This window comes from Haliaeetus albicilla, chromosome 10 (assembly GCF_947461875.1).
Source record: "Haliaeetus albicilla chromosome 10, bHalAlb1.1, whole genome shotgun sequence".
NCBI classification, from domain to species: domain Eukaryota; kingdom Metazoa; phylum Chordata; class Aves; order Accipitriformes; family Accipitridae; genus Haliaeetus; species Haliaeetus albicilla.
In genome coordinates, this window is record NC_091492.1 from 18,326,572 (window position 1) to 18,351,818 (window position 25,247).

At 37.6% G+C, this 25,247-nt stretch overlaps 2 protein-coding genes across 16 annotated transcripts in view; one reads left to right on the forward strand and one right to left on the reverse strand.

Annotated features, from left to right (window-relative positions):
• The window catches only part of RPGRIP1L (RPGRIP1 like), an 83,895-nt gene extending 65,838 nt beyond the window's left edge, over nt 1-18,057 (reverse strand). For 8 of the 12 annotated variants that reach the window (XR_011326540.1, XR_011326541.1, XM_069793671.1 and 5 more), the window contains exons 1-6: nt 17,086-17,196; nt 12,647-12,738; nt 11,714-11,858; nt 8,163-8,461; nt 4,704-4,803; nt 2,399-2,542 (exon numbers count right to left, since the gene is read on the reverse strand). Coding sequence is in view for 9 of the 12 variants with exons in the window: in XM_069793671.1 (XP_069649772.1) it covers nt 2,399-2,542; nt 4,704-4,803; nt 8,163-8,461; nt 11,714-11,858; nt 12,647-12,731 (773 nt within the window). In the remaining 3 variants the exon portion in view is untranslated. Of the gene's footprint in view, nt 1-2,398; nt 2,543-4,703; nt 4,804-8,162; nt 8,462-11,713; nt 11,859-12,646; nt 12,739-17,085; nt 17,197-17,462 lie in introns of those variants that run through there. The other 4 variants (XM_069793670.1, XR_011326542.1, XM_069793674.1 and 1 more) reach the window with 4 other exon arrangements.
• The window catches only part of FTO (FTO alpha-ketoglutarate dependent dioxygenase), a 263,361-nt gene continuing 255,404 nt past the window's right edge, over nt 17,291-25,247 (forward strand). For 2 of the 4 annotated variants that reach the window (XM_069793682.1, XM_069793680.1), the window contains exon 1: nt 17,291-17,458. In XM_069793682.1, coding sequence (XP_069649783.1) covers nt 17,420-17,458 — 39 coding nt within the window. In that variant the 5' untranslated portion in view covers nt 17,291-17,419. The remainder of the gene's footprint in view (nt 17,459-25,247) is intronic. The other 2 variants (XM_069793681.1, XM_069793679.1) reach the window with 1 other exon arrangement.

Below are 25,247 nucleotides of genomic sequence, written 5' to 3' on the forward strand. Positions count from 1 at the left end.
AAATTTCTCCCTTAAGTCAGAATTAAATATTCCTGAAACAATCCCCAAACAATCTCTACTGAAATATTGAAAAGAAACATTGATTGCAGCCATGTTACAATAATCATGTGAAGGAGTACACTGCATATGAACTCAGCTCTGTTATGTAGCTCTTAGGTTATTATACAGAAACTGTAGTGAAATTGCAAAGGCAGCTTTAAAATATTACTGGATTTCTTGCGGGCATAGGACTCAAGATAACTAGTTATCTCCCTCCCTTACTGCTGATGGATCAATGATTATTAACTGTGGGTGCTTCACTACTTGGAAACTACAGTTATTTCAATCACAAGAATTTCTTAATCATGGAGCAGAATAAAGAATGTCTTCCTAAAGGTTGAAAGTAACCTAATTTTGTTAACACCAGGCTGAGATCAAATGGTACTACAACATGAAGATTAGTGGAAGCATATTTATTATGTCCTTTTGGCACCATACTGTTCCTAAAGAAGTTCAACACATTAACTGTCTTTGGGTAGTAATGTAACTAGATGAAAGCCAACTGTATTCTTACAAAACACAAGAAAAAGCTGCTAATTGTACCAAAATTCAAAGATATAAACTACAAAGATGCAATAAGATGATCTTATCAGTCACCCAAATTTCCAATTTTACCTCCAATATGCCATATTGAGAGCCTCTTCTCTGCTGATGCAAAGATTAAAAATAAGAATTACATAGAACCTATAAATCTATTTGTGTAATAAAACAACTAATACAAACTGTTCTGGATAGCAGTTACAAGACTCCCAAGAAAGCAAGCTAATGAAAATCTCCTAAAGATAGTATGTATAGGTACTTATGGTTACAGTTGAACCTGGAGAGAATAGTATCCCTCTGAGTTCTGGCTCTGGTTCATTCAGCATAAAAAAACCCGTAACTTGAAAAACATGGGGATTAACAGCCTTTCATAAAGTATTCTAGTGGCAAAATTATAGAACACACACTATTCTAGATATGGACATTTTTCAATTTCTCTCCCATTGTCTTCAGCCAAACACTGTAACTCTTAAATACTTAAGGTATTTTTCATCATTTCAAACAAGAAATAGACTATAAAGGAAATACTTCCAGAACTTCGAACATGAATTCACAGGCAGTAACTTAGGTCAAGTATCACAGATTGTATACAAGTAATTTTATAAACATAATAAGGATCTGCACTACTTTTTATAGCCTGACTTTATTTAAGGATTTTTTCGCTGAATTTGAAGTGTATCTTTACTTTAAAACTCCTTAAAAATGTCACAGAAATATGGTAGCTGACATTGAATTTAGATGTTATGTTCAGTTAATGTGTGCTGTACTTAAAGAACAGTATTCATCTACAGAAGAATGAAGCACAGAAGTTTTGAGATTTGTATCAGATTATTTTCAAACAATGAAAAAAATCTTTAAAATATTTTCTGAATTCACCGTAGGCATAGACTGAGAAATTATAACAACAACAACTTCTTTAACCTATTTAAACTATATAATGGAAATTCTGAATAGGGGAGACTTATGACTTTGTGAATAATTTAATAGCAAACATCATGATGTTTATGTAGCACCACTGATACACAAAGAATGCTCGCACATAATAATAGGGTCCCTGCCTTGAAAGGCTGTTAAAGAACTGACCACGTATTTCTGATCCAAGTAGAACTTTCATTGAAATCAAATGAGTAAGGAATGCAGGATCGTGCCATGTTGGATCCTTAATACAACTAAAAGTAACAGGCTGAAACTGAAACAGTCAAAAGAGGGAATATATATACAAAGTTATATAATTTTGCATATATTTTTGCAAAAATGAAAGAAGAAAGAGAAAGATGAAACTAATAGAGGTTTTATTGTGAAACACATTCCGCAAGCATGTTTGTCTGACTGTTTTACGGCACAGCTATACCATATCCCTTCAAAAATTTGCTAATCTATCAATACAGGGCCATTACTTTTCTACTATTTGTAGACTCCAAATTATCAAGGAGTATTAATGAACAATAAATTACCCACTATGAACCTCTATCTAAAATTTTCTAAGAATTATATTGAAGAAACAATAAATGATTAAAATTTAATGAGTTGAACTTCAATTGAATCTGAATCAGCTGGAAATGAATTCTCTAAAATGGTAATTATGAACTTCTTTGTTTATTTCTGCAAAAACATGGTAACTTATTATCATAACAATCTCCTTGCTTAGAATTATCCATGGCTATTTGGGAAAACATTTTATGACTTAGTTTCAAAGGGGAAAAAAATGAATAAAGCACATATTTCTTAACAGAACAATTAATTTTTACAGCTTTATATAAGCCTTATGACATAGCTCTTCTAATGCTTCCACCATGGAGATTTCCATTTTTCACAATACCTTTGGCTTGCTGTTTCTTGCTCTTTCAGCCGCAGGATGGATTCTTCAATTTCCTTTTCTTTCCTTTTTAGCTGACTCACAAGTATCTCTCTAGCATGTTCTAGTTCCTCAATGTGTTCCCTTTGGGACTCAATCACAGTCTCCCTGCAAGTACAAGCATCTTACATTCCAAAACCAGGCAAGTATTTAATAAAAGAAAAAATTAAATGAATACTCAAGAGAACAAAAATTTCAAAAATGTTCAGTAAAATTTGTATTTCTTGATGACATGCATCACAACAGACATTTAAGAGTTAACTTACCATGAAAATAATTAGAGCTCACCACAAGAAAAGATGTGAATAGTACAATAAATAGATAAAGAATTCAAACGCATTATCAAACACAACACAAACTCCTAAACTAAATGTTTATGTGGACTGAATAATGTTTAGCAGAACCTAGCTGAAAACAGTGTTCATTGTTTATTATACTGCATATTAAACGTATCCTCCCTCTAATCCATTACTATTAAGTGTTTTCTGAAAAAGAAAACACCATTACTAGCTATAAAAAAACATGAGGTCTTCAATGGATGGAGCAGTGAAAGTGATTTTTCAGCTTTTATTCTGAGTTAGGTAACTTTACGCATACACACACAAGATTCAGATGATGTGTCTTTAACAGTGGAATTTATCCACTAAATGCAATTAAAAAAAGAAAGGCAGAAAACTATACAGATCAGAGTCCGAATATTGTTAGTAGGCCACAACTTTGCAATTTCAATTTTCTTGACAAGTTAATCTCAGGTATCTTTTCCAATAACATTTCTTCTAATAAGAATAATCAGCAACTCATCTACAATTTTTTCCACTCTAAAGCTTTCGATGCATAAGCTACAGTTCTTCATTACTTCGTATACCTATCATAGACTTAAAAATACCTTGAGTTTTTTGGCCATGTGTTTGCTTTTGTACCTGAGTGCACCATTTTGAGCGACGGTGGTTATTTTTTCCACCTTTGTGAGAACTGAAATCTCTGAAAAAAATGTTATTTGAATGTTTTCTGCATTATAACACAATGGTTTTGATCAGTCTTAGGAGAAAAGCTATTGTGAGAACCAAGATTCATGGCAGTCTTAATGAATAGCTCTTAATTTTCCTAGTCTTCAAAAGCGATAGGTATAGCCCTTTCTAGGCCCATCACTACAAAATTACTGAAGATTTTTTTTTAGCAACAACATTCTATTATAATGCAAATTATTTTTTTTAAAAAACTGTAACCGTTTAGCAAGGGTTAGATTCAGACAGGATGCTAGCAAGAGTGCAATCTAAATGTTGTTAAATAATTAAAATTTATTTATTAAAATCATTTATAGGAATATTTCTGTAAAATTATTTCCTACAATCCCACTAAATCTTTATGTTTAAAAAACTTCAAGCACAAAATACATAACTGCACATTAATTAATATATATGTATACTTAGCTTGCCCATTTATTGAAAATTTAGAATTTATGGATATTTATGTAGTAAATCTGATTTAGGTAAATAATTTGGAAAGAAACACAAATACTGAAAGTAGCTTTTAGAAAACCAGGTATCTAAAAAGCTAACACGTTCCAATATACTTTGAAGAAAAAAAAATATTCTAATCAGACCTCAATATCTTTAAATTAGATGTCAACTACCTTTTCTCCACCCTACATAACACCTCTCCATTCTCATGCAGTCTCTACATTAAGGATGTTATCAAGAGTTTCCTGAGCTTCAATTTCAGTTAAAATGTGCAATTGGACTACAAACCAACTTTCAAAATGCAGAAGTGAATCAAAATCATTTTATGTTACTATCCCATACTGCACTTTTTGCAACTTATCCATAAAATCTGACCACCTCTAGAAATGAAGCTTAAATGCATCAGCGTAACACTTTCAATACAGTCACCACTTGCACGGGTTATCCTGCACATTTTAGGAGTCATGTTGGTAATAATTTTGCAGCCAAGGTTTTTTCTGCTTTTGTCAGTTTTGTCCAATAGTAAGCTAGGCAGCATTGCATCTTAGCAAAATGCGAGGCTCACCAGTGGAGATCAGTTTTAACTTCCAGCCAAATTCTTATGTACCTACATTCTGCATTCTAAATCTCTGATCCTGTATTTTCCTTATCATAAAACTCTTCTGCACTGTTACCAATGTTACTGTTGTCAGATCCAAGAACTTCACTTTATTTTCTGAAGTGAAAACTTCAGAATTTTTTTTTCTTTCAAGAAAACCACAAGTTTTAACAATTATAATGACAGAAATTAAGAAATATGAAAATCATACAAATTTCTTATTTCAGCCTTTGGATCCTCAAGCAGATTCTGTCCATGTATTGGGAGCACAAGGTTAGGTGATCTTGCTTCTAAATCCTGAAATCTCATTCCTGAAAACAAAGAAAAGATAAATTTTTGTCATGCTGAATGAAAAAGCATTTAACAAAACAACAAGCTCTATATAGTACAAACACTTACAACTCCTATATAGATGCTATGAAAATTATTTTTACATCAAATTCAGATGGAAAGTGATAATCGGAGTATCTACAACAGCTGCCATAAAATTTGAACTATGGGTGATACAGCATGCACTATTAAAGAGAAAGGTTAAAAACAAGTCTTGAAATGTTTTTCTTAGAAAATTATACTTTTAAAGACAGAGAACAGAGATGGTGTCTTCAAAGAAGAACAATATCAATATTATTAAATAGGAACATGAACTTGTAACCACTTTTTCTCTGATAGCACTTTCTTTACAAAATCACAAGTGTCATTGACCTGGACAAGTAACTACAGGACCATTTTTAGCAGCACTGCAAATAATTTCCTTATGTTCTTTAGGAGCATACTAAGTCCCTGGTGAAGAAGAAAAGTGAGAAATTACTTAAGGAAGAATTGTTAGTTGAGGAGCGAAAGCAATGGTTTCTCCAAATCTCTTCCTCCTACTTCTCTTTCTTCAGCAAGAAGAAATTAATAAAGTTTTGACGTGGGACCAAACTATGCATTAAATTTCAAATACACCATGAAGGCTGCCATCCCTCAGTCCCAAAACTGAGTCATTCAGGTTCAAGGTGCAACAATACCACCAGGTTCACAAAACGACTGAAAAAAATTTACCTACTTGGCATTTGTGCTGAGGTAACTTGATTTATTTATATGTTTTGAACTTTGATCTTTAAGTATTAAGGTAGTTGTGCTATATACGTGTATATATATGCCTGGAGCATGTATTTTTAATTTTTGTTCAAATCATGATATATCTTAGATGGTTGTACTCAATAAAGAAACTAATGAGAGAAACCAGTGAGTACTTACCGAACATTCATACCTGACCACATCTTTTGGATTGACTTGCTATGGTATTTATACATCAGCCAAACACAAAGCAGATACAGTAATGTATATTTATTATTTGTGGATTCGTCTTGCCTCTTCATACCCTGGAGACAGCTAAGTTCTCCTGAATTTTTCCAGATATTTTATTTTTGGATAATTGCTCTGAATATTTTCTGATCTGTGCTAAAAATATTTTGAGATTCAGCCTTATGGTTTCACAGAGCAATCTAAGAGTCCAGCAGTCTTCACAGATAGGAGGCACATACCTGACACTAGACTGCTAGGTTTATCATCATTAATCAAAAGGGCAGGATGAGAAGACATGCAAGGGAAATACATGAAACATCCTATGCTAATGAATACTACAGAAAATATTCTCTGACCTCCTGGAAGACAACACTACTGTGTTCAAGTTCTGACTATTAGTTAGTAGATTTTTAATAATAGTCTTCACCTTAGAAAGTGTGTTCAATAAACTGCATATTCATAGCACTCAAATTATCAGAATCCCTTCTAGTTTGGATAAGGTCTTAGAACTGAGATAGGCACACTAGAACTTCTGTGAAATTTCTGAACATTATTATCCTAGGTCTGCACAGGACATCTTTGATCTGGACCTGTTCTTATGCCAAGAGAAGTCCTCACAGCATGCCAGATCAACATTTGATCTTTAATCCTTGAACCAAGTTGCCCTTTTCTCTCTGCTAGCACTGGGCCTAAATAAATTTGTTATATTTCTACACTATGTTTGCACTGTTAAAACAAACAAAGAAAAACTGATTTTGGGAATAAAACTGCCTAATTCATGATTGCCCTGGTTTCGGCTGGGATAGAGTTAATTTTCTTTCTGGTAGCTGGTATAGTGTTATGTTTTGGATTTAGTAGGAGAAGAACGTTGATAGCATACTGATGTCTTCAGTTCTTGCTAAGTGGTCTTTACACTAAGTCAAGGATTTTTTAGCTTCTCATGCCCCGTCAGCAAGAAGACTGGAGGGGCACAAGAAGTTAGGAGGGGACACAGCCGGGACAGCTGACCCAAAGTGGCCAAAGGGATATTCCATACCATGTGACATCATGGCCAGTATGTAAATGGGGGGGGGGGGGGGAGAGCAGGTGCCCAGCAGGGGCAGATCACTGCTCGGGAACTAACTGGGCATCAGTTGGCGAGTGGCAAGCAACTGCATAGTGCATCACTTGTTTTGTATATTCCAATTCTTTTTTTATTATTATTGTCATTTTACTATTATTATCATTATTATTATTTTCTTCCTTTCTGTCCTATTAAACTGCCTTCATCTCAACATCTCAATACTCAATGAGTATTACTTTTTTTCAATTCTCTCCCCCATCCCACTGCGGGGAGGGGAATTAACAAGCAGCTGTGTGGTGCTTAGTTGCTGGCCAGGCTTAAACCACAACAATGATATAAAGTGTGAAAATATAGGGGTTATTAAAATGTCAAAACTTGCACTATATTCAAATTAAAAAGTAAAGAACAGCCAATTGCTTTTTATTGCCTGTCTAAAAACATGAGAATTATTTCTGTTTTCATATACCTGAATAATCAATGTAACTATCAAAATAAAGACTGGTGGGAAGGTGAGATGGAGGAAGAAACCATTATATAACTGTCCATCAGCCCAATCCATAGTTTATAGAAGTTAAGGAGACAATTCTGCTGACTCAGTTTTGAATCATGGCCATAGCTGTCTTTTTTTTTTTAAACACATTATCTGTACAGTGTATAAGTTAACTGAATACAACTACCTCTACAAATGTTCATATGAAAATAGAAAGGTTTTAAAGTGTAATTTCCAAAGGTAGCTACCATAAATAAAGGACTAAGAGTGAGACTGCCTTAACCAGCAAGTCTTGACAGTAAAAAGCATCATTAAAGACGGCTGCATTGTGGTATTTGCTTTCAAAAGTCCACACATGTAATAGATGTTTCAAGTCTGCAGTGTTGTGCACACGTGTATCAAGAGACTAGAGCAAACCTTGAAATTAAAAAAGGAAAAACATGTTGAACCAAACTACAGATGTAAAACTTTGTTATAACATGATAACGCTAAACTTTTTCATATACTCCTTTTATAAGTCTTTAACATGCACAGAAGTTATACTAAGAAAGTCCCCTGGTTTTAACTATTAGGTAAGTTGCTTGATAACTACTTTATTTTCAAATGTGTACTTTGGTTTTACCCATACCACTGCAGATTCTCAAAACAAGGACTTCAAAGGCAAACAAGTTATCATGACTGCTATAAATAAATACAAGAAAAAGAACAATCTTTCTGCCTACAGGTACTATTGCTCACTGATGAACAGAAGAGAGTATGTACTTGCTACAGTGAAGCAATAATTAGTGGTACCTATATAAACTACTATTTTCAATAAATGTGAATTATACCTTTCTTTGCGTGCTCCGGCATGCCAGCAGCCTCACTCACTTTTTTGAGACCAGTGTTAATACGAGATTGAACATAGCTGTACGAACAAGGCCTATGGCCTTGAATCTGGAGCTGCTGTTTAGTTGAAATGAGTTTGCTGCGGAGGCTCTCGTTTTGTTTCTCAAGCTCACGAACTCTCTCTTGCAAATGCTCAATCATTTCTTCCAGCTCCACAGCCTGACCCAGCCGCTTGGGGCCGCCACCAACCTGTTCAGACCTTTTTTTATCATTAACGAGCCGTATTAACTTAGTGGCCATTCTGGGGAAAATAATAAAAAAAGATGAAAAAGAATGTGAAAAGTCAGCATAAAAAGCATTCTGTTGAAAGGAACATAATCACTGTGAAGACTTCAGCATAGAACCTGAATAATAAATTTCAGGTTTTGATATAACTATTACTGCCCGTGAAGAACTCTTTGAAGATAATTGAAACCACTGTGCAGCAATCTGCTTTATAGCACTGACAAATAACAGTTTCCTAAGGCTTATCATTTAAGGTTAGTAAAGGGAGGACACATATTTACTCCATATGCTGCTTAAATGTAATTTTTAACACATGACCTTATATAGGAACCTCTGCATGCTGTTAAGTAAAGTTACAGATTTGGGACGTGGTGGGGCAAACTATAAAAGTTACAATTCCACAAAACATTCAATGATTGAAAGAATGCTAATAATATGCAACATTCCAATGATATATCTTTTCTAGTATTTTAGGATTTAAATATTATTTCAGTTCTAAAGTGGCTAAAATATATAGGTGGAGATATTTAAGAAGGTACTCCGGAAAAAGAGACTTAATAGTTCTCGTTACCATACTCAATTTTATACTTCGGAAATATTACCAATGTGCTTCAGAGAAGGAACGGTTAGCTGAAGAATATAATTAGATACAGAAGGTATGGTTTTCATCTGTCTTTAAAAGGATACAAATTTTGCTTTTGGCATCTCAAGAGTTGTACCTTTGATTTCCTTTAGTTTTGATAAACATTGGTAAGCTAGAACAAAAGGCAGAGAGGGCACATGGGAGTGATGTAATATACAAGAACAGAAAACATACCCAGCAGTGAATGGAAAAAACTTGGCATATAAAGAAAGAAAAGGTGGCTTTGATGATAGAGACAAGTTCAAGACTTTACAAAATTGGTCGCACATCTTCAAGACCTGTATCTAGTTTGCAGAGAATCTATTTTTGCAGGCCCAGAAAGAAAACTGAAAATAAGGACACACTTCATTTGTTTAAAGGGGCTTGTTTTATTTTTGTATACTTGTGGACAGAAGCTTCTACTTAAAAGAACAAAAGTGAAACAAAAAAAATCCATAATAACTTTAGGATGTCACAGAATGTTTCTTGCCTGTAAGCAAGTTTTTTTGTTTATTTGGTTTTTTTCAATGTACTACTGCAAATTCATTCCAAACTTTTAGTTACAAGGGTTTTGGCATGAGGCATGCTGGGAAAGAAATAGAGCTTGAGGAGTTAAGATTTTTCCTCTAGCAGTCTAGACAAACACTGTATTTTATATTTTCTGTGCCTTAAAATATTAATTCAGGTATTCCAATTTGGACATTCCATGTAAATTTACCTAAGTGGATGATGAGTGCATTTGACAGATCATCTAACAAACACAGGAAATGCCATTTGGAATAAGCAAACAATTCATTTGTTCCACCACCTTGTATTTGACAATAGCCTGACAGAAAAGATGGAAGTTCTGTTGTGCTGGTCAATTTGATCCTGACTCACTGAATACCAAGTCAAAAGGAAAGAATGTTTTGGACTTCAGAAAAGTATGAAATAGTCCCACCTACAGAGGCAGTATCTTCAGATGCCCTTTCATTAATTGGTTAGCTTCTGTCCAGAAGCTAGCTGCTTAGATGCAGCAACATTTTATTAGCTGTTTAACATCTGTCAGTGACATAGACAGTGGGATTGAGTGCACCCTCAGCAAGTTCGCCGATGACACCAAGCGGTGTGGTGAGGTTGACACGCTGGAGGGAAGGGATGCCATCCAGAGGTACCTTGGCAGGCTTAAGAGGTGGGCCCATGTGAACTTCATGAAGTTCAACAAGGCCAAGTGCGGGGTCCTGCACATGGGTTGGGGCAATCCCACACACAAATACAGGCTGGGCAATGACTGGATTGAGAGCAGCCCTTCGGAGAAGGACTTGGGGGTATTAGTAGATGAATAACTGAATATGAGCCAGCAATATGCACTCTCAGTCCAGAAAGCCAATCACATTCTGGGCTGCATCAAAAGAAGTGTGGCTAGCAGGTTGAGGGAGGTGATTCTGCCCCTCTGCTGCACTCTTGGGAGACCCCACATGGAATACTACGTTCAGCTCTGGGGTCCCCAGCATAAGAAGGACATGGACCTGTTGGAGCGAGTCCAGAGGAGGGCCATGAAGATGATCAGGGGGCTGGAGCACCTCCCTGATGAGGACAGGCTGAGAGAGTTGAGGTGTTTTAGCCTGGAGAAGAGAAGGCTCCAGGAAGACCTTATAGCAGCCTTCCGGTACCTAAAGGGTACTACTGGAAAGACGGGGAGGGACTCTTTAACAGGAAGTGTAGTGATGGGATGAGGGGTAATGGTTTTAAACTGAAAAGAGAGTAGATTATATTAAATATCAGGAAAAAATTCTTTACTGTGAGGGTGGTGAGACACTGGAACAGGTTGCCCAGAGAAGCTGTGGATGTCCCATCCCTGGAAATGTTCAAGGTCAGGCTGGATGGGGCTCTGAGCAACCTGGTCTAGTGGAAGGTGTCCCTGCCCATGGCAGGGGGGTTTGAACTAGATATCTTCAAGGTCCCTTCCAACCCAAACCATTCTATGATTCTATAAGTAATTTTGGATTAATTAGCCCTCCTGGAATATAGCAGTACCATGAACAGTTCTGCTGAGTCCAGCGCAGCATTAAGTTTAACAATAAGCCTAAAGTTGCTTGCATATGTTTGGATACACTGGGTACTGTGCTCCCCATGGTACTTGGGACTTCTTCAATGAAGTTATCTATTACCCTGAATAAAGGAGAGCTGATCATAATTATAAAGATATTTTAGGGCTAACTAGAGCCCATCTAAAAGGCTAGATATCAACTTCTTGGAGGACAGAGAAGGAGAAAAAAGGGGCAGAATCTCTCTCTATAGGCCCTTTGATTCTAGGATGAAATTCCTGACGAATAATTAGGCTTTTATAGCCTCTTCTTCAGTTCTCAGAATACCTGTTATATTTGTACTGAGACAACATAGCTATGAACCCAAGGTACCAACTCCGAAGTGGTGGATAGCAGTGTATCTCTCTACATGGAGATCTAATACTGTCCACTGCAAAAAATATCCCACATACCACAGAGACAACCAGAAATCAATACAAAAATTAATTCCAATGAATGACTTTTGCTGCTACTTTGAAAAGTACTCTGAGAGAAATCAGCATGATTTTTAATTTGTTGATAATGCTTTGAAGGGCAAAAATGTTACTGTGAGCTAAAATAAAAACATTAAAACCCATACCTTTTAATTTTCTCCTCTTGCTTATTTGCATGCTGTTTGAGTAAGATGTTCTCATCATGTAAACGAAGAAATCTGTCTTCCAGTTCCTCTCGACTGATTCGTGATACAGCTTGTCGAGCTTTTACATTCTGTGTAGTTGATGATTCTACCCAAACCAAGACAACTTTAAATTACCTTCAATACATTCAACAACATGTAATCCAAAGTCTAACCCATTTTGAAATACTGAAAAAAATATGAAAATTTTAAAGTAACTTGATATTTTACATTTGTATGACTCTGTTGATTAATTTTTTCAGATTTATTGGCATATTAATCACTTCCTTTTTCCTCCCTCTTACAGATGAAATAAGTAATTCAAACGATATAGCAAACCGATTACCTACTAGATAACACAAAGGAAATAGTTTAGCAAGTAACAAGGTACTGTCAAACATACTACTTAAAAAAAATAACACGAACATTACCACAGAGATGCTTTTTAATCTGTTTCAAAGTTAACATACTCTCTTGAAGCTTTAAAAAGTTAACTCATAATTCTGTAAATTTACTAGATACAAGACTGAGCCCAGTAGTTCCATTCTAATAGCAGCTGAGTAACATATCAGAACTGCATAGTACTTTTGGTTCCCATTTTGTTAAGTGGGTCTGGCCTTGCCCTCAATTCAGCAAAAAAGTCCTCTTTTCTTCTGGAAGGATGAACTTTATAGCTCAATGAGATTTCCAGGTTTTAGCACCTCATAGCAACTCCCCTCTTATAACAAGCAACATGAACACAGAATGGGTCATAGTATTTTTCAGAACTTAACCCAGATTTTGAATGGCATTTGAACTTAATTTTGTGAGTGGGAATGTCAGAAACATGTTTAGAAAGAAACTTAAGAAGCCATTGATCAAAGTCTGTAACTGTAATAAATAGCAGATGGTACAAACCTTGTAATCCTCCAATTCCAGCTAGAGTTAGACCTACGTCTCTCACAGGCAGGTCCCCCACAGTTTCATCAGCTGGAACAGACATAGCTTATCTATGGATAACAAAATTCAAATGAAATTCTTCTCCATCTGTAACTTAAACTGCGAGACTAGAATGAACTACAATACATCATATAAAATGAAGGAAAAAGTAATGACAGATTCACTGAAATGACAGATTTGTATGTTACTGTAAATGCTCCTATCTCAATTGTATCGCTCAGAGGACAACCTCAACTTTCAAGTTAAATGTTAAATCAGTTTTAATCTGTGCACAAAATACGGCTTCTTTGTTATGCAATAGCTCCGACTGTATTTAATGTATGTAGAATTAGCTTTTTTTAAGTTCTAGTTCTGTTGTCTTCAGCAGTCTTCAGCAATCTTTGGGCTAAGGCCATATTTTTAAGTGCATGTGGGAGGGGGACCTGGGCAGGGGGGTGTTCATTTTGTTTGTTCATTTTAAGACAGGTCAAAGCTTAAGGCATCAACTGGTAGATAACTAATGCCATCTTCTACATTTTGAATGGGACTCTTTGAAACGGAGGTGCTGGGGGTTATGAAGTCATTTCAGTATTGCCTACCATTCTCTTAGTCTTCTTTCAATCATTGTCATAAGAGAAATTACTTTCCAAGGTAGAGACTCTCCTATGAATGATTCTCATAAATACGAACACATTTCTTTCTTGAGGCTACAGAAAGCTTAGCTATGTGACGAAGTGAGATTAGGAAATTATTAATGTGAGAAAGTACTACATTTGTTTCAGTGTAATATATGAAGATACTCGTTAACAACTACTGTTTCTTTCTTCTCTTCCAGTGCAGAAGATTAGATGTCAGCCACAGAGTCAAGTAAGGCTGATATAGCATACAAAGAGAGACATGAAGTCCTTTGGACAGTCTTTTTTTCCCCCCTATTGTTGCACACTTCAGGTGATATAAATCCTTAGTGAATCTAAAAACATCTAGGAAAGCATTGGAATGTTACTAAAGACCTGCATCAGATGACAGAAGTGACACAGTATAATCCACAAACATTCCATGAAGTATCTGTTAATTCTATCCTAACCAAAACTGCTGCTAAAGATATGCCTTTCTTCTACCAGTAAAGTCTTCTATCATAAAAAGTTCTCCTTATGGCTTTGTCCAAAAGGAATGAAAAGGATTAATGGAAGATTAGATTCCAGCAAGTCAATCTTGCTTTCAATCTTTTGTTTTGTCATCACTAAAATTTAGGATAAAGTATTATTTCCAGCTTTCACTGTTTATATCAACCTGAACACATTTTTCTTTCGTGTGGAACAAATGCTTCCTTGTCATGACTGTTGAAATGCCTGAACTGATCTACCGTTGTAGATTAGCAATAAGTTTCAATGCTCTCAGTCACAGAAACAGAATACTACTTCATGACGTTGAGGTCCATGGCATGCAGCCATTGTAATGAATGGCACAATTCTAATGACAGATGCATACCTACTAGAATCCAGCTCCTCAGTGTTCTCAGCTCTTTTTGTGTTATTCACACAAATCCCCCAAAACTTTTTTTGTAATTTGTTAAATTAGCACTATCTGCAGTCATTGACTTCACTCAGGTCTAGGTTCATTACTGCAGTCATAATTATATGTCACTGTATCAATATCACTACAGCAATTGAGATTAAAGTGAAACAGAAACCTTTACCTCTAGATGATCAGTCCAAATTTGGTTCATGATGGTGGCAACAAGAAGATGCTACCATTATATGTCTTTCTAGAATGTGGTTATCTTAGTCTTCACAAATCAAAAATGACAGGTTCTTTTGGCAAATATCAGAGAGGTCAAGAGCTAACCAAACATTTTATCAACACAACTCCACAATGTTTGTGATCTAGCAAAATCAAGTTTCAAAAACTCTAGCACAATAATAGGCACAGGCAAACATTACTGGTTTTTACTATTTGCCACTTGCTAAGAAACTTTGCTATGGATATCTGCCTGTTATTTTCAGTGTGAAAGAAATACATTTGTTTAAAAAACAAAGACAAAACAACACATGCTTATCCCTCAAATAAACAAACAAAAACCCCCTTGTCAGTAGTAATCCATTACTGGCTGCAGCAAAAACACAGAAATATTTAAGTTGCAAGCAAACAAACATAGCAGGGCTGGACAGGAAAGCCAGTTTTTACTGGCAACATGACATGACTTGAAGTCAAGTGACAAAATAAAGCTACTATAAATCTAAATCCCCAAAACTTAGAAAGGTCAAATTTTCAAGAGTAAAAGGAAGAATTCTTTGTTTCATTTTCATTACAAAGTGACAGAAATTAAGTATTCAGCTTTCTTTTCTGTCCTAGGCCACAGGAAAAGAAAAAACAAATTAACTGTTTTTATGAAAAAGAGTGTTTTTAGATAGAAACAGTACAAACCTGCCTCTTGATTTTAGGGAGGCAAAATACAATTACAGATTTAGAATTTGGCCTGGCAATTTATTTGCCTCATCAGTAACATAAGAACCACCTATGTCTTCAATAATCACTAACAACCATCATCTATGCTTCTTCTTCGAGAAAGCACACTTCAAACAGCAAATCATGTGTTACATACGTTTTTGAATATTAGGCCAGCGTCAATCACAAACACGGAAACAAAATTACTTTCCTTGCAGTCAACAGTTCCAGCATTGTTTCTAAAAGCATGAGATTCCTCTACAGAGTTCCATATTACTTCTTTGGAAAGCATTTGCAAAGCAATTAAATCTGACAAAACTGTACAGCAACATTGCCACAAAAGTGATTGTACTTAAGAGTCCACCATTTCCTAAAATAAAGCATAATAAAGCAAAAGAGATATAAATTTGTATTTGCATCTGGACAGATCCACATGCCATGCTGAACCTCAACAACTTAACAATTCTTATTTCCAAAAAAAGGTCACCCTACAGTCACTTCAGCACTTCTTGTTCCTAAAAAATAAATTAAAAAAAAAAAAAACAACCAAAAGCCTTCACATACAAAGAGAGGAAAATTTTCCATATCTTTGGGATTAGCCTATAATAATTTCAAGTTTGGTATAAGCAAGAATTTTAGATATAGTTACTGAAGTTAAAGAAACCATAACTTTCTTATATACTGCACTACTACAAAACTGGTGCTATCAGCACCTGTATCTGACGAATTACTACAAAAAACCACATACAAGTTTGCAGTGTTACACAAGACCAGATAGTAATGAGCATGAATACTTAAAGTTTCAGATCTCATGCTTTAGGTTCGAATTCTTATATAACTCACAGAAGCATACTGTTCTCACTGCATCATTCAAATGTGGCAAAACTGAGGAGGGATTACTTAAATTTCCAAAAGTTCTCAGCCAGTGGGGGCTAGTTCTCAGCTTGCGGGGTTTCTATTGAAATCGTAACAATTACAACACTTAATCATTTCAACATAGATTTAGAATTTCATTAATCTTGGCCATGGTCAAGATGATGGTTTTCTTACAAAATCCTACCCCACTTCTCTGGCAGAGGGAAGAAAAAAAAAGAAAAAAAAGAAAAAAAAAAAGGGGAGAGACAGACCACCCATCTACCTTAGCCTATCACAAAGTATTTCCAGCCTACATTCTTCCTGTATTGATTCCTTAAAGATAAATGTTTGCACCCTATGGGGCCTGGTATCTAAAATAATCTCATTTATTACTTGGTAGGAGTATATACACATATCGTCTTTCAAACATCATCTGTTGCAGGGTTGTGAGTTTAAGGAAGTGGAAAGCAAAAAAAGAGAGAAGATATGGAAGATATTAGGAAAGGAGATCACGACATCCTGCTGCAGTCTGAGGGAAAAAACATCTCCCAGACCTGTAAATCCTACTGCAACACAGAAAAATCAAAACAACCATGTCTTGCCTTCAAGATGTTTTACAACTGCTTTCCAAATTTTTCTTCAGCTCCGTCAGTGCTGACAATAACTTACACGACTGGGGGGGGCAGGGAGGAAAGGTAGCGTTTGCCTCCTGAAGGAACGCCTACACTCCCCGTTTTTTCCCGCCCTCGGGCACAGGAACACAGCTCCCGCTGGAGTCCAGCAGCCTTTTTACGTACGTAACAGAGGCCACAACTGAGGAGGGCTATAGGGCTACTTTTTAAAAAAAAGGGCGAGGCTCCCTGCCTCTTCCCACGGGCGCTGAGCCGCGAGCGAGGCAGCCTCACAGATCTGAAACGACCGCTTCGGGAGCGCAGCCCCAGGCCGGGCCCCCCCTCAGCGCGGGAGAGCGCCGACCCCCAGCTCCTCAGCGACTCCGGCTCCCCGGGCTGGGGACACCCCCGCGTCGGGTCGTGGCGCCACATCCCCCTGAGTAGCTCCAGTATCGCTGTCCTCCCCCCGCCGTGCCCCAGAGGAGAAAAAGCTCCCCCCGTACTCACAGCTCCCTGCTAGCCCTATGTCTTCTCTCAGCGTTCTGTTAGCAACTACTCCTGTTGCTACCCGAACGCTTCCACTTCCGGGGACTGCAGGACCCCGCTGCCCGCTGGGAGTGGTAGTTCGGGAAGGGCCGAGCGCCGCCTCCGCCTCACGCGAGGGACTACAGCTCAATTTTCGCCACCTGCTTCCCGCGCCCGTGCCGCGGGGCGTGCCGGGAGTTGTAGTCGCCCTCAAAGCTGCGCGTCGGGCTGGTGGCGGCGGGGGCTGCTCAGCGCAGCTGGGGGAGGACGGCTCTCGTTTCGGGCGGGCGGCTGGCCGGCCGGCCGAGGCGGCAGCATGAAGAGGAGAGCGGGGGAGCGGGAGAAAGAATTGAAGGTACCTTCTCTTTGCTTCCTGCTCCGCTTCAGCCCTGAGGAGCGTGCCCGTGGCGAGCCCTCTTCCCTGCGGCTGCTGCGCGGCTCGTGGGGCTGCAAGGGGCAGAGCGAGCCCGCCCGCGCCCCGGCAGCTCCAGTGCTGGAGCGGGAGCCCCGTGCGAGCGGGCTCCGAGGCCGCCGTGAGGTTTATTGTGAAAGGGAAGTAGCCCAAGCACCGAGCTACCTGCCGGGGTTACACAGCCGGGGTGGGGGGGGGCGGGGGGTGCTGGCGGCGGCTGCTGCCGTCCCGCGCCGCCTGAACAGCCGCCGCTGCTGCGCGCGCTGGCAACGGCCGCCTCCTCCCCGCCTCTCCGCAGCGGCTCGGAGAGGCCGGCGGCAGCGCCGGGCCGGGCCGGAGCGCTGGCAGGGCACGGCCCAGGCTCACGGCCCTTCCCTCAAGTCGCTTCGGTTAAGCGCGCCCCGCGCGTGTGAAGTAATCCCCGGTGCCTCGGGGGATGGGGCCCGGAGGAGGGGCTGCCAGGTCGGTGCGGGAGGGCTGGTGGGAGTTCCGGCGCGGCTGAGGGCTGTCCGCCTGCTTGGGGCCGGGCTGGCTTGGCCGTGGTGCTGTGATTAACTGGGAAGTCTCGGGTTGCCCTCTCCCTTTTAAAGAGGGGATCCTCGTCCAGCTTTAGCGGTAGCTAGTAATAAAGATTTTGCCGTCTGGGCAAGGTATTTCGATTTAAAAAAGGAGTTCTGTGGCGTTATCTGGGAAAAATTGTGCAAGGAAATACATGTTTGTTTTTGTCAAAACATTCCCAGTGAGGCGATGCGTTATGTAACTGCGCTTTTATTTTCAGATTTAAAAGTGCTCTTACGCTACACTGCTCTGCACCAAGTTTAACCTAAGGAAACATTTTTAAGTCTCTTATAGCACCCTGGCTTTATAATATTTTTTCTCGATAATGTTTTTGGCTGTGATGCTGTTACATGCTTACATTGAAGAGAAGATGTAATGACACTGTGTAAGCAAACAGCATTGCTGAATGTTTTGCTGTTTCGGGTGCCTTTGAAGGGCTTGTTTCTACCACGTTGTACAATAGTTGGCTGCTACTCTTGATGGTTGTTGTACCTCTGCTGATCTTGTTTACAAAATAGTAGTACAGAGAAGCAGGAAGTTACTTGTTTGAAAGCATAATGCTGGTTAATGAAAGGAAGGCTAATTCCATTATAAATTTAGAAAAAGCTTCCTAAGATGGTAGTCTGCTTCACCTGTCTCTGCATACAGAACATACTGGTTTTGATATTGCTATTAATTTACAATTTAACATTCAAGGTTATTTCACTAGGGGGGCAGCGAAAAGGTCTGACCTAAGTTTGCAATTAAATATTTTAGTAGAAAAATAACTTTAAAGCCTGTTCACAGTAGTAAGAGCCTTAACAACTCTTTAAGGACAACCTAGTGATTTTGTAATTAGTCCTTCTGCTGTCCCTCATCACTGAAGGACAGGAACTTCAGAGTGTTTTGTGTTCTGCTCTTTCCATATACATGAAAACACGTGCTGACTTCATGTATATTGGATCCATCCAATCCAATGTAATTACGTTGCAGAAAAAAACCCAACCCATACCTTTTTTAGCCTGCACGTTTATGCTATCCATCCAAGGGCTTTTGTCTTTACAATATATCTGACACGTATTTGGGAATCACTTGCATTAGGAGAATAATTGCCATTCATGAGATAATAATTGGAGGATATGTGTGAGGGAGTAAGAGGATGGAACTGTTAACTACACTGGCAAAGGCTGTAGAAGGCGGCACCTGAAGAGGCATCAGAAGAGCAACGTGTAAGAAAAACTCAAGGAAGCTAGAGCGAAAGAGTACTGCCTTAGACACATCTAGATGTTGTAGGTGCACAGAGAAGGTTGAAAATTAAGGAGATCCTTATAGAGAATTTAAAGGTGTGAATACTTATAGGATGGCTTAGGGGCTTGTTGTAAGTTGGGTACTGCTTGAGACAAACTGAGTATATTGAAAGTGAAACAAAAGGAGCCTGTAGAATGTCTTAGAATAAAGGATGCCAAAGGAGAAGGCAGCAATGGGAAAAGGAGGGGTTATACAAGAAGAAATGTATGTTTTCTTTTCATGGGAGCATCCTCATACTGGTATTATTTTATAGAACTTAATTAGAAATGTAATCTTTGGGCTCCTGGCACAATGCCAATTCACCCTTCAATCCCTAGGTTTAACTGTTGTTTGCTTATGTTGCTCACCTAAGAAATACTGAAGGCAAAGGAAGTGTGTATTTATTGTAGTAGTTTTGCCAAGGCTTCCATTTAGTTCCTGATCAAAATTATTCATAGCAAACCAAATATTAGTGAGGTTAACCTGACCTCTTCTGGAGAGTAAGATTTATGAGGCCTACTAATGAGAGGGAAGTGGTTGGACAGAGAAGCTGGTTTGGATTATGTATCTCCTGGCAGTGTCTCTGTTCTGGAGAATTAAGTCCTGAATAAAAGTTCTTGTTTTGCTATAATTATATACACTTAGATGCTATCTATCAGAAACCTGGTGAATGGCTTTTGCTTTGTAATTATGCAGTGTGTTTCTTACATGTGATAAGCTGTTCTCTCTCTCAAATTTTCATGTATATAGCAAGCTTTGATTTATGCTGTTATAGAAGAACATTTCTGTTCCAAGTACATGTGGTAGAAATTCTTTAGAGTGCAATGCTGTCATATAGCAACTTCCACTTTGCAGATCACTCAATTGGATTGAGTAAGATTGAGTGTGTAGCACAAGTGAAATTGTTTATACTAGTATTTGGTGTTCTAAGCCCAAAAGGAGGAGGACACAAATTCATTCTTAGGAAGAGGGTCTGAAAAAAACTGGGAGACAATAGCCAGAAGTTAATTACTCACCTGTCTTAAACACCATGTTGGGGATGCAAGTGTCCTCTGGAATATTTCTCTGAGTCTTAAATGGACAGCAAACCGTGATTATTCTGAAGTTTCTAAAGACATCTTTAGAGATGTTGTATGCCATCAGCTTCTCTGGTCTTCCCTATAGCAAATATTACTTCTGTGCATAAAACCAGAGCTGTTAGAGTAGATGTTGCTCATTAGCTAGAAAGGCATTTTAATGAAACTCCATTGGGAGTGTGTTTCATTTGTTTGTTTAAACTTAGAATTCAGTTTTAGTACAGTTTAGAGTTATTTTAATTCTTTTTTCTTTACACTGTTGGTCAGAGTTTTGGTCAGCTTGCAGTAAACTTTTTTTTGCCGGGTGAAGAAAAGGTACCACATGAGGTAAAACCAAACATAAACCTCTTATTTAGTAGTCTACTTAGACTATTTTCTCCTTTAAAACTTGGGAAGAAAGCTGTTCTGCTTTTAGAATGTTTATTATCTTGATTAATATTAACAGGTTAGTTAAAAAAGTTAATCGTTAATGTAAGACTGTTCTCAAAAGTTACTTAGTCAAAGTTGTTGGGTTTTTTTAAGTAAGTTTCAGTGTGACAGATGTTAAGTTCTAGTAACTATTTTATATGCTTCCTCTTGCCACTCTGCATATTAAGACCCTACGTCACTACTGTGTGAAAGATAAGATGCTCAGCTAGTCTGAGTATTATTTTCTCTAACTTTCAGAAGATTGCATTGACGGGTCTTTGGAATAGACCACTAAGCCCAGTTCATAATTACCTTATGTAGCTGTTTATGCTAATTCACATTACTGTGAAGCCAGAACTGACTACAGAGAATATATTCCACAGACATTACTGTTACGTTTGTACAGCTCCCAGCACAGCTGGGACCCCAATCCAATAAAGTTATTGCTATACAAATAATAAATGCATCAATATACACATGTCTGAATATTCACAAGGGCTTTTACAAAGGTATTCATGTCTCATAAATGTGAAATTGCACATGTTAGACAAAGTGGCAAGGAAATATAAAGCTTTAAATAACACAAAGCTTTGCATGTATTTTATTTACAAGGAGGAAAAGGGAATATACAGTGTTTTGGCTGAGATTTCAATGAAAGTCTTATTTCCTGCATCATCCTCATTTTTGCAGGCTGGAAAATAATACATGTTTACAAGATACTATAGGTTGCTTCTACATATTAATACTCAGGGAAAAATAGGCAAGTATCCTCAGAGCAGTTAAGAGCAGGGGAATGATTTTAGGATTAATGCTGAAAAATGTCACCCATACCATGCAAAGAAGTATATAAACTTTAACATTGTCTTATCATACTTTGTTCAAATATTACATTAATTTCTTGTTTCCTGTTATTCTTCTGCCTCTTAAGATATAAAAACATACAAAATTTTCTAATTGACAGATTAAATAGATTATTTTAGAAGTTGTATTTAGGAAAATTAAAGTTAATGAAACAGCTTAGATGCAGTTAAATAAGCTTCTTGTCATGTCATATTTCTGCTTAGGTAAATGGTGTGCAGGTTTTAGCAGAATCAGCAGCCAATATGCCAGTAGCAATTTTTGTGGTAATCACATTATTGGCCCTTCCCATTATTAATGAGACAATAATTAAGAAATAGTGTTGATAGTCACATAACACATGATTTGTATATTGGAAATGGTCAGGTAGAAGCCTTGCATATGCAGAATAAAATACAAGAAAGAATGAGTGGCAAATGTTCCTTGCTTTTAAATTCATCACATTCCTGCTGCTTAAATTGCCTCAGCTGCTAATGCTGGAACCATTACAGTAATGGACTCAGCAAATGAAGGAGAACCAAGACATACACACTTTATTACTGGAGGGGTAATTTTCTCTTCATCTGTAATAGCAGCAGTGCCTAGTATTGATCAGACCATCAAGATACTAATCCTCTGTAAAATTACTTGTTATAACTGAAAATGTGTTAATCCAAATCAGTCTGTGTCCTGACTTTCTACTTACTATTGAATACAAACTATTAGATGGTTTATTTTTTGTGATTTAAAGCCTCTGTATTGATAATAGCAGGAGCTTCCTTTGCAAGAGTGCGTGCTTAATCTTAGCTATGGCCCAGGGTTGTCTTTTTGTTTTAACTAGAACATCACCCACTTAATTAAGAAGTGCATGTCTATCTTGCTGCTCTGAATTATATTGCTACTTTAGGCTCTGCAGATTTATTAAACATGTTTTACATTCAGCCTCTTGTTTTTGCTGTAAATAAGAACACATCTATGTTTAACGTGTTAGAATCTTCTAAGATCTTGGAGCTAGGGATATGAGGAGCATGGATACTGAAAACACTAATTTATATTTTGTTGATTGTGGCCTGTAAGGCTATTGTGTATGAGAGTAATGTGATGTCAAATGCCAGGGGTCTAAAGGTCTTCAGTTTACTTTGATCCTGGTGATCCACTACATCAGACAATGGTATGGGACCTGTGCATATTCCATATCTGAATATGCACTCTTGGGAAGGCTTCTCCTTTTTCTTTATTTTCTTTTTTTTTTTTTCCCCCTCTGCCTCATCTCTTTTGTCATAGTCTTGTATGTTAAGATTGTAAGCTTGTGTCTGCTACTTGTATAGCCTCTAGCCAACTAAAATTTTGGCTCTGTTGCATGCCACAAGTTTAATAGCTGTTACAGGTACACAATACCTCGTAGGACATGGCTGCATGAAATGGTTCCATTAACCCTGACCTTTCGTTAGACTTATTAATATGGGCTTCTATCACATGACAGTCATTGGTATCTTGCCAGCTTATGGGGGGCAAGAAATGTCCTAGAAGTGGGACAAGATGTGAAACTGGTTGCTTATTTTAAAGAATCTGGTAGTGTTCCATGCATTTTAGGAAATTTTTGTTGTTGTAGTGTCAATTAGATTTTTGCTCTGGCAAAATGAACAGCATGTTTGTTTACCTAATTACTCCTCTGCTTTCTTTTTTTGTCATAATTTAATTGATTGAAGTTGATTCATTTAGAGAGACTTCACATTTCCTAAAAGGTATTGGAGCACCAATACCTTTACAGGGATTTTGATTCCTTGTCTGCTTCAGAACACTAGATATTTTTTCCCGCCCCTTCTAATAAAGAATATGAACAGAGCATATGTTGCTTAATTCCAATTTCCCTATTGAACAGCCTCTTTACTATAATTTTCAAGACAGCAGACTAGAAGTGTGTACAGCAAAGCATCCTGTGTGATGACGTGGTGATTTGGGGGAGTTCACTTATTCAGCTGAAACCTACACTGCCAAATGTAAGATGAACTTTAAACTTTTCTGTTGTCATAGTAAACTTGTAACTAGACTGTTATTAAACATGAGGATGTTCTCAAACAGCAACACTGAGAAAAGAAAACAATCATTTACAAATCCACTGTTACCCGTGCAGCGTCTAAAAACATGTTGATAGTTGTTTACATTCTTTTTCAAATATTTTCTATGATTTGTGGGATTCAGTAAAATTAAATTTACCCAAAAAATGCAAGGGAAACTATGTTGTGGAAATCCTTCCTGTTTTCTGTAGAAAATAAAACTTCATGTGGATTGAATTTTTGGTTTTGAATGAACATCCTTCTGAAGAGAAATCTTTTGGAAGTTGTTAGCAGGTGATTCAGTTTCAGAAAGCCAGGCAGTCTCAGAGGTAGGTCACCCACACCCTGTTGTCTTCTGATTCTGAACTTAGCTTATAAGCTTAGAAGTTTCAGATGGAAATTGGCATTTTTTAAATGAAGCTATAGCGAACTGTCCCTGCTGGAGGTGGAGTACTGGGCCTACTTTCACTTTCATTTATAGATTTGGAAAACATTTAATGAATAATTATTATACTATTCCCTTTTACAGCAGGTAGGATTCAGTTTCATCTGACCCAGGTTGGTGAAAACTAGACAGGCCAAATAGTCAATGCTTAAAGCTTGTTTCTGTTCCTAGTGCAATTGCTGATCAAACTTATGCAGCCTTCAGCTGAAGTGGGATTGGGCTCTCAAGCTTTTAATAATTCATCCATTTCTTAAATTATTTAACCTTTAATGACCAAGACCATCCAAAATATCAAGTGATCTTCTTCCCTTCAGTTGAGACTAAAAAGCACTATAGCATGTTACTGTATTCTGATAGGTTCACTACTGAAATGCAAAACACGATTATGAATACTTATTGGCATATAAAGTAAGGGACAGATTAAACATATCTTTAGAGCTTTATGGATAGAAAATGATACTGCTGTAATTTCAGAACACTTTTTTTTTTAGTTACTGGAGTCTTACTATGGGAGGAAACTCTGCTCTACCTTATTTAGCTTAAAAGTTGTTTTCCTTTGTACACACGCTACACCACTTTCTAAAAGAATTACATCTTTATCTCTAAGAACTTGTTCAGTTTCATTTTGCCCTTTTATCTGCTGCTCATCCCACCATTTTTATTTAAGACTGTAAAGTTAGTTTAATGTAACTGCTGTTGTCACCTTTGCCCTCAGCTAATCAAATAGTTTACCTTGAGGGAAGCATTTATCTCCCACTTTCATTATTATTATTTTCGTAGCTGTAAAGATATATATTTTATGTCTCCAGAAGGCTGTAACAGTGAAACGAGGTATTGATCTGCTGTATTTGGCAATTTCTTTCCACCTTGCCATCGATATCATGTCAGCCTCTGTCTGTACTGTGGTTGACCTCACAAATAGCTCTTTATGTTCCCATTGGATTCAAATGATATACTATGCTCAAAACTAAATCAATGAATGATTATAAAGTTTTTAGTATTATTTCATAACCCCCAGGCGACTGGTACTTCATGCAGTGAATACTTGAAAAGGTACTTGATTAAAATATGTTGCTGATCCTGTT